This window comes from Montipora foliosa, chromosome 9, assembly GCF_036669935.1.
Source record: "Montipora foliosa isolate CH-2021 chromosome 9, ASM3666993v2, whole genome shotgun sequence".
Classification (NCBI taxonomy): Eukaryota; Metazoa; Cnidaria; class Anthozoa; order Scleractinia; family Acroporidae; genus Montipora; species Montipora foliosa.
In genome coordinates this window covers 22,740,083-22,750,144 of record NC_090877.1, presented here as the reverse complement: position 1 = coordinate 22,750,144, position 10,062 = coordinate 22,740,083, and the positions used below count along the sequence as shown (strand labels likewise).

The following is a 10,062-nucleotide window of genomic DNA, read 5'->3' as shown; positions in this document are numbered from 1 at the left end:
TTGTTCACCTTGGGCAATACGGGCGATCTATCCTGTAACTGGTTAGGGTTATTCTGCAAAACAACAAGGGTGACCAAACAAATTTAAGACTTTCGCGACAACGTTAGCATACAATATTGAACCTTTCATTCTCTTTCTTTGCTTCATCTCGATCCATTCCTAACAATCGCGGTTTTCTCAATACTTGATATTTGCACTGTACACATACCAGGAACGGTGGAAGAAGCTGAAAATTATTTCGTTAGAATTTCTAGTACCGCCGTTGTTGCTTAGCTTTCCTGTAGCTCCCCATTCGAGGGAAAAGGTTAAAATAGACCAAGCTGGCAACAATTTTTTAAAGAGACTTATTTAGACGCTTAAACGAAAAGAGCAAAGACAATAAGTTACGAGAAAAAGAAACAGCACGAATGGCATAAAGGACGATAATTAAACTTACACTTTCAGCACTGCAAAGTGTTTGATAAAAATAATAAGAAACTACAATACGGCGGTCTTTAATTCAAAGAGTATCAAGGATAATTGTTAATACTTTATCCCAAAACGTAAATTTCGGAATTTGACAGAATAAAGTTAACCTGACTGGGATAGTTTCCAAAAGCGATACACCAAGCCAAACACAGGGGAGGGGGGGGGGGGGGGGAGGGGGATTAGCTTTTTAAAAATGGATTAGCTTTTTAATGGATTAATGGATTTTTAAAAATGGATTAGCTTTTTAAAAATGTTTGAGTTGGTGATATGTTTTTATAGGAATAGACACGTGATAATACTCAGGAGGATTGGTCTTTTGCGCATGCAAGCATGAATATGTCTGCAAGGACTCTTTTTAATGAACAAAAGAAAGGACCAAACCTCCCGAGTTTGTATACACCTAATTCAAAAATGGCCGCTGATTTATGCGGGTACAAATTGGCCCTTGTTGCCTCGTTCAAGATGAAATATTCCTTTGAAGTTTAAGCTTAAGAACGAGGCATCAAGGGCTAATTTCAATAAAAACAAAAGAATATTTAAATGGCCGCCATTTTGTAATAAGGTGTATTGGGAAAACAAAATGTACAAGCGAAAAAGGTCTGTTACTCGCAAGAAGCGCGCGAAAAAATTTCAGGCAAAGAGGATTTCGCTTGGCTGTAGTTCCATTTGACGGACAACAGAGACCAGTTACGACCTTCGATGGCCACGTCAACGAAAATTCCATTTCAAATGCAAGTTTAAGTTATCAGACTTTTTTCCTACTTATTTAATCGCGTTTAACTTCCGTTTAAAAGTGGAATCAACCATCCGAGGACAGAATTGGGTAAAAAGAACCCTTGCACTAAATAAGAAAATTAAAATTTGGCGTTTTGTGCTCACGTTTTCCGTCGAACGTCCGTAGATTCGGTCAGCTCGCGTGGCAGATTTGCAGGGAAGAGGAAAGACGTGAAAAAAGGTTAAAACGCACAGTCACGCTGGGGTATTCTTTCACTCAATAAAAACCATCGTCACAGGCGATGCTCCAGTGTCGCAGAGGGTAAGAAACTACAAAGTCCCTTCAAACACACTGGTTTCCTTTTCCGTCACGTTGAACAACAAGGCAGAAGTGGTATACTAACACTGCCTTAGTTTTGAAGTAAAGATAGAGAGTGAACGCTTCACGATTATACGCTTACGATGACTTAATAGGCCAGTTTCGAGTTCATGTCTGCCTCCTCTTCAAAGCGAGTCTAAGTGCGAAGTTTTTCTTAAGAAAATGGACCATATTCGTATTCTCAGTATTGGACTGGAACTAGCTTGCAAGCTTCCAACATTGAATAGGGGGGAGGGGGGCTATGTAAGAGAAAGTGAAACTATTTCTTTTGAGCTTTAACAGAAGCAGGTTGAAATGCAGCTCTGGTGTGGTTCATTTACATAACCTTCCCAACTACTTTTGTCTATGATTGTAGCTTTAATGGACGAGAATGCGTCAGTTACTCAGTAGGGAAAATCCTTTCTCCGCCTAATAATATCCGTCTCGCGTGGATCCTCTTTCCTTGTGGTACTCTCAGCCTACCAGCCGGTTGTGATCTTAATGTTATATTATCATCACACATGTATCTGCGAGTATTTTCCCTCCCAACCAAAAGGGACTTAACAGCAGACAGACCACAACACCGGGAACTCCATGGCCTCCTCCGGTTTGAAAATAGTGTCTTGGTCCAATCGATTGCATGAAACCGTTCTTGGTTTCCTCTACTCTGTTAGTTCGATCGTGCTAAATATATTATATAAGTTAATATTCCAAGCAAATTTTATCATGGTTACCTCGCTTGACAGGAGCCCATCTGGAGCGTGCAACTTCCACACAGCGTCTGTGAAACGGCGTTTTCACAAGTAGGTTTATTTTTAGACTAGCCCTTCCCGCGAATTAGGTCAAAAAACAAAGGCAGTTCCGGTTCGGTGACCCTATGACGTCAGCTTAATTTCTTGTAATTGGTCATCGGGCTCCTGTGGGAATCTCATTCGCGGGAAATTCAATCTAAAAATAAATCGGTCTGTGAAAACGCCGTTACACGAACACAGTAGAGTTGTAGGCTCCGGGTCATGGGTTCCTGGCTTGATGAGTACTTTGAGCTCTTAGAGCGATTGTTAATTAAAAAAAATATTAAATCTGGGTTACAAATGCGTGCCGCACGTACAGAATGATTATTTTTCCGCATCTAACCAGTAATCCTACGGTTTTGCAGGCATTGAGGACTTCACACACCCTACTGCTAATAGTTTCTATTCCTTTCCATATCGTGTTGCAACTCAGAATTCCCTTCCAAACACTAACAGAACGTTTAATTTTTTAGATTTCAGGAGACAAATTTTTATTTTCAATTTTGAATGCTTCAGTAGTAACGCAACCTTTGTTCTTTTCTTTTTGCTTTGTTTTTCCTTGAAAATATTTAACAATTATTGGGCGAGGTTGAGCAAACTATCGTGATAGCCGAAGCCGAAGGCTGAGACAAATAATTGATCTGCGCATAGTTAATAGAGGGGAATGGTTTGGAAGCTCGGCAAACATCAAAGGGGCAAACAAAGATGCCAAGATTTAGGTTGGAAAGTCCACGACCGTGCACAATTTTTTGTTTTGCGCTCATGCACTATGCATGAGTTATGTAACCAACACGTTTCTATTGGTTAGTTCCTCAGTACGGAATAAACAACTATGTGTTTTGTGCACGGTCAAGGTCAAAAAAGAGAACAAAAACCTACAACAAATAAATCTGTCGGGTTTCATAACCATTCCCTCCATTAACTATGATCTGCGAGACACTGACATGCCCCGATATTTACGATAACCGAATTCAATAATTGTTATATCACTCGATGAATGAGTTTGGTTTTTTTTTTTTTACAATTCCCAACAATTAAATCACTTTCTGAAAGCTCAGGAAAGCGAAATGCCATTACCACACTAGAGCTTGGTTTCAATTACGCATGATCAGAATATAATTTGCAGCAAAACACTTATTTGCAGGTTACGTGGTGCGCTCTCGGCCAATGAAAAGAAAGGAAAAATATATGGAATGATAAAAGCTTTTATTAAGCTACTCTACAGTTCGAGGTAGGTACAGATACAAGAGCCCATTACCTGGAGACTCCATACGTATTATACCCCTGGGTCAACCCTGTCCCATATCTTTTTATTTCAGAACTGCTATATCTTTACATCATTCTGAAATACCTTCGTGTTTCGGGTGTGCTGCACGTGATGTAATCAATGGCCGACCATAGGTCTCTTATGATTGGCTATTATGAAAACGCCCGCGAAAACCCCCCTGGGAGGAGTTTCTAAAAATAAAAAGATACGAGCCAGGGTTGACACAGAGGGTTAACTCTTTTATATAAAAGATCGACGCTTCGGGTAATGAGGTTCCTGACAGATAAGTATACATGTTGTTGAAACAGTTGAACTTACCTTGCTGATTGGAGTCATTTATCGTCTGTTTCCCCTCTTTGGCGTTTCTCCCTATTACGCTATCCAGGTAGACATTCGTAGAGCTTTGTGACTTCGCTGGCCGTATGAGAGACTTCGCTGATGAGGGTCTCCTCCCATATGATGAACTGTAAGTACTCTTCAAGACCTGCCTCTGTGCCGCCGATTTCCCTGCGGCGGAAGGCTTCTTTGATGCTGCAGGTTTGCTGGGTTTTGAAGAGAGCGATTCCTTTGTTGCGTGAAGTGGAGGTTCTTTAGCATGAGCCGCTAAAAACACAAAAAGCAAATAAGTCAACAATAACATTTTCCCGATTTCAAGTCAGAGGAAAGAATACATCCATACAAAATGGGAATGATCACCGAACATACGTGTAAACATAGAAGATTATAAATGCTGCATTAGTGGTTTTGCCACAAGTCGTTTTGCTGGTTGCTGCAAATCAAAGCTGATTCACTGAATGGTAGTTTTGCCACAATTCTGTTTGATGTAATTTCATTTTAAAATTTGTAAGCACCTGTCACAGTTAAGAAAAGCTAAGAAGTGAAAGTAATGTATTGCTGCAAATCGACTTTATTATGCAGTATACTGTACATGTGTTGCAGTGAACCGACTTCAATGTGTAGCGACACGACCATAAAGTAACCTGATGGAGGACGTTACCAGACAGCTCTTATCACAATCACTTTAGGAGTCATGCTAAGCACTTTACCGATTAGGTAGAGAGTGAAATTTACATCTTTAAATATCGGGTTATTTGGTGCGAAGGTTATTGGAAAAACCACGCCCAAGAGCTCTGGCTTCGGAAAACGAAAAACAAAACCCTTAGTACAGTACACTTAAGGTCACAGACCATGACACAAAGGTTGACTCCTCAGAATGTGGCTTTTTCGCAGCAACTCTGACATAATCAAAAGACACAACATACAATATTAAAACAGCCCCCAATGACGAGTAAAAATGAAGAGTAAAATCTTTTAAGTCTCGCTCTATACAAAAATCTCCAGTTCTGAAAAACATACTTGTGACCAGAATAGGCTTTTTAGAAGACACCTTCTTTTGGTTAGCCTTAGCTGCAGCTTCATCAATCTAAAAGCAACAGAAAGCACTGATTTCACAATGGATAATTAATAATAATCACAAGAATACAGTCACCTCCACACACCCTAATTTGTCTTATTTTACTCATTTCCCTATGACCAAAACAGCATCTGTGAGAAAATTAATAAAATGCAATACTAGAATACTAGAACAACCTACAGTAGGAAAGAATCCTAAACTGGCAGCAAATTTGAAAGTTTTCATCCCAATTAACTAATAATTAAAGACATGTGGTTCCCTCAGATTCCACAGTTTTTTCCTTGAGAGAGTTAATATAAAAAAATTAAGTCATAGGCACTTTAAGAACAAAACCAAATTGTTACTTAGATAACTCTCAGGTTAAAAACAAGGCAAAGTCCTACATATTTCAATTAAATCTGATATGGATACTGATATTGAAATCACTTTTTCTCTCCAGATTCAGCTTTGGTACCCTCCCTCTAAACATATCTAAAAGGCTGGGGATGGCTTAGGAAGGCTTTGACATTGTTACATGGTTCCCACAGCTCATCTCATAATTATAGTGACTTGATTCTGTATAGCATCAAAAAGCCAAATTCATGGTGTAATGCAAACTAAGCTAAGAGCACACAGAACTCAAAGTTTTGCTTTGGAAGTTTATTTCAAACATCAAAAAATTGAAAGCTCTGACTAAAAAAAAGGCAGGAAAAAAGTCAAAAAATCAATTGACAGTTATACAAAATACAAAAAAAGTGCAAAAATTGAGCTTTTGATGTTGACATGCTCAAGGCCTAAAAATTGACAAGGAACAATACAGACTGAGGCATACAATGAAATGTATTATATTTTTTCATATAACAGTAGTTTATTTTGTCTGTAATAGATCACAAATAACCCGTTATTATTATTACCAGTACATCAAGCTACATTACTGACAGGAACAAGCACAGCGTAAAAACGTAGTACACAAATCCCACTTCCACACTCACAGTGCTCAAACCTTAACTATGAACTCCCTATCAGTGATCAAACTACATGTACCACACGACACTAAAACTTTACTAACCCCTCCCCCATCATCTAGCCTACACTGAGCTCATCTGTGGATTGTACTGTCCAACCTGAATAATGGTTGCAAAATAAAGAAACATAATCTGGGCCCTTTCTAGTATTTGGAAATGTCATAACCTGACTTACATGTAGTGTTCTAAAGTATTATGGCTCATTCAATAAAAGAAATTGTGCCATGTGACAACAATAATTATTTGTTGACGATGAATTTAACATCATAATTGTGACCATGTAAGTGCAATCAATCAATAAATTGGCTTTTTTCGTCCAGCAGACATGTTCGCCTGAAGCAGAAAAACCAGAGTCCCGAGCCTTAAGACTCAATGGAAAAAATACAAAGAAATATCTTCAGTCCCTCTAGACTCAGCAAGGCCTCCAACAGAAAAACACAGAGTCTGGTAGAATTTTTTATACTCGTTATTGTGAACTCCTAGATTGTTGATTGTTTGCATACTTTTGTTTGTATCTCTCTTGCTTTCTGTGCCTTGGCTAACAAACCATCCAGTGCTGCTAAATCTTGTCTCTCAGCTTCTTTGGCTAAGCAATGAAATAATAAACAAATAATTCATAAATTACTAGAAAGCAAGCAACTGAATGAAACATCCAGTACATACAGAGCTTGCAATTCTTTAGTTGTCTGGCTAGTGACATTTTTTAAGTTTGTCACATGTTACTCAAAACATTATTCATGTAAATCAACATCTACTAATCAAAATATTATTATTATCATAATTTATTTTTATTATTATTATTATTATTATTATTATTATTATTATTGCAATGTGCAAGGTGGTCATTTGACACCCTTAAATAGCAGAGATTTTAAGTTAAAAAATTAGACCTTTGATTAAAATAATAATTTAGAATCCACTGAGTCCACGTGTTTGTGGAACACACAATAATTATTCATTCTTTGTGTTACGGGTACAGACACTGTTTTTACACCTAGTAAGAATAATGCAATTGCTGTCAATAACACTTTCAAAAAGTGCCTGCTTTGATGCTATGATCACAAGCTAGACCCCTTTTTGCTTAAAGTACCTCACCTTCATTATCAGTTATTTCTGTACTCTGTACAACTGCGCTTTCACTCTGGTGTAACATTGACGACTTTGCTGTGTTTTCTGAAGTTTCTTCGCTCTTGTTAGATTTTAGAGGCCTAAAGGTGTGCACACAATTAATGTTAATAAGAATTTATTTAGACTCCAAATGTTTTATGAGCCAAACTTACAGCCCATTTCTCGGAATGGAAGTCCCAAAACATTTCTGGTGCCACAATTCCATTTGTACTTTTAAGTATCAAACTTCTCCATCTTTTTGCTTTTTTCTATATTTAGGCAATAGAGGACTTTTCCTGCATTTACAAAGCCTCATCTAAACATGAGGGGGAGTTGGGAGAATTCGAGACTGTTATGCGTAAGTGTCTCAAATTCTCCCAACTCCCTGAGTGTTAACCACAGAAAAAAGTCCTCTATTGCTTTTATAAATATTTCAAAAATAATTCGACAAATAAAGGAAAATGCTAGTTTTTTTTACTTCTTGATTGAAACAGATTAATTTTTCTCGATACACGCTCATATTTCCTACCAGCCAATCAAAACACGCATCTGAAAATACACAACCAATCAAAAATCGTGTGATTGTCACAGCTGTGTTCACATAATGGTACTCTCATCTAAACACAGCTATTGACCAATGAGAGTGAACGTACTATCCTAATTAGTTTTTTTTTCCTCTCAAAAAAAGGAAATTGATGTTTCATAAATAGCTTTTTAGGCCTATAAATTTTTCAGAACTTTACAAAAACCACAGTCCCTGATGACAATAAAATTTTATTAGAATAAGACTGGTTCATCACACAGTAAAGTATGCATGAATACAACAGCACAAAGACTAAAAAATCTAACTTCAGTTCTCCTAAGTTTATGCTTGCTAACAAACACACATTTATTGAGAGAACGATCCCAGTGTGAAACACACTACCACCTAACAGTTTTGCTTCTTCATCTCATTTTCGGTGTTACTTTCAGTGTTATGACAATGGAAGCTCCACTGTGAGATTAGCTCAATTAAAGATAGAACATACTGTAAACATCTCAGCCATTCCTTGACCACTTAAACTGATTTTAACTTGCTTTAACTTAGGGATTTTACCAATTTGGGTCAACTGAAATTCAAGTTAAGCTTAACAGCGTCTGAAGTTTTTATCCCAAAGAGTCATTCACAAATAATTAAATTCTGAACAAAAATCAGCTCCGACATTTAATAACTGACATTGCAAATAAAACAATCAACAATTGACATGTATTTTAAGTTACCCCTAGTATCCAGCATGGTTATCAACTTTTGTAATAGTAAATGTGTTGCATTTTGTAAATCGAACAGGCTAAAACAACAGGTGTATGACAACATGTGTCTACACGTTCCAGCAGTCGGCAAAGTCCCTTTTGACTTGTGGCTGTTTCTGCTTAGGTGGCCTCATACACCACAAGCCTTTTTGAGACAATTAACTGTCAGTCAGACTACTTTTGCTCACAAAGAACAACCACAACACCAGGAATGTCATCCTATACTCTTCTCGAATAGTGTGTGGATTCTTTAACGTCCCACAAGGAACTTACGAACATGGACCGCGCACCGGTGGCTCAGTTGGTTGAGCACCGGGCTGTTACGCGGGAGGTTGTGAGTTCAACTCCGGCCGGACCAACACTCAGGGTCTTTAAATAACTGAGGAGAAAGTGCTGCCTTTACATCTGCAAATCGTTAGACTCTCTAGTCTTCTCGGATAAGGACGATAAGCCGGAGGTCCCGTCTCACAACCCTTCAATGTTCATAATCCTGTGGGACGTAAAAGAACCCGCACACCTGTCGTAAAGAGTAGGGCATGTAGTTCCCGGGGGTTGTAGTCTGTCTTCTGCGATGTATCATGGTTGGGAGGGTAAATGCTCGGAGATATTAGCTACACCAAGCTACTCTAAAAATCCGAGGGTAAATAAAGATATATGATATATGGAAGATATTTGAGATGAGATATTTGTGAGACAGGGCCTACGGTTTACAGTCCTTATCCGAGAAGACTTGAAAGTCTAACCATTTGCGGGTGAAATTACAAAGGCAGCCCATTCTCCTCAGTTATTTTAAGACCCTGAGTGTTAGTACAGTAATACAGCATTAACTGAGATGTTAGGTAAAACACTGAAACAAATGGCAAAATCTGTGGCAACTTTGTCTGTTTGGATATGGGTTAACAAACTCATTGAAGGAATCAAACACCTTGAATGGATCCTCAGTTATTTGAAGACCCTGAGTCAAACTCACGACTTAGTCTGCAGTCTGCGGTCTGCAAGTCTGCAAGTGTCAGACAACGTATACCGTAAAACAACTAGCAAGTCATGGTAACGTGTCTGTTCCAGAAAACCCCAATCCAATCGAAGCGATCCACAACCTCTGTATCAGTAAAGCATTACTTTATTATCTGCAAAAAAAAATAGATCCTCGTAAATAAACTCACCATGGTTTGAGTAAGGGCCTGCATTGCTGAATACAGCAATCAATTTCCCTTCTCCTTAGCAGACACAGCTTGTGAATCTTTGTTATTTCTTCTTCCAGCCTGATAATCAACACGACGGTTATGGGTTAAATTCACTTTAATTAACGAGCTTAGGCAAATTGCCAAGGAAACCACAAAACTTACATTTGTAAAACTTTAGAGATGTCCTCCAGAATCTCCGAATTTGCCGCCGCAGCAGCCATTTTGTTTTAGCAAATTGACCGCCTGTCATATCTCGGGCTCAGTATTTAAGAACTCCTTCCGCTTTTCACGCCTCGAGCTCGTTTGGTTTGCGGGAGTGCGGGAGGAAATCAAAGGTTACAAGCCACAAATTGTTTGTAAACAGGTGAGATGATATCTCACAAAGATTTTTCGTTATGTTTCAAGCTGCAACTCCCCACACTCCAAATAAAATCCAGCTTATGTGCTCAAGTGAAGTGTCACCCC

General features: G+C 38.4%; 1 protein-coding gene across 2 annotated transcripts in view; it reads right to left on the bottom strand.

The window, feature by feature from the left end:
• LOC137970029 (uncharacterized) overlaps nucleotides 1–9,838 on the bottom strand; it is a 16,610-nt gene extending 6,772 nt beyond the window's left edge. Inside the window, exons 1-6 of one of the 2 annotated variants that reach the window (XM_068816482.1) lie at nucleotides 9,760–9,838; nucleotides 9,577–9,675; nucleotides 7,112–7,224; nucleotides 6,520–6,602; nucleotides 4,955–5,021; nucleotides 3,917–4,201 (exon numbers count right to left, since the gene is read on the bottom strand). In XM_068816482.1, coding sequence (XP_068672583.1) covers nucleotides 3,917–4,201; nucleotides 4,955–5,021; nucleotides 6,520–6,602; nucleotides 7,112–7,224; nucleotides 9,577–9,675; nucleotides 9,760–9,818 — 706 coding nt within the window. In that variant the 5' untranslated portion in view covers nucleotides 9,819–9,838. Of the gene's footprint in view, nucleotides 1–3,916; nucleotides 4,202–4,954; nucleotides 5,022–6,519; nucleotides 6,603–7,111; nucleotides 7,225–9,338; nucleotides 9,541–9,576; nucleotides 9,676–9,759 lie in introns of both variants that reach the window. The other variant, XM_068816483.1, reaches the window with a different exon arrangement.
• Between the last annotated feature and the right edge of the window lie 224 nt (nucleotides 9,839–10,062).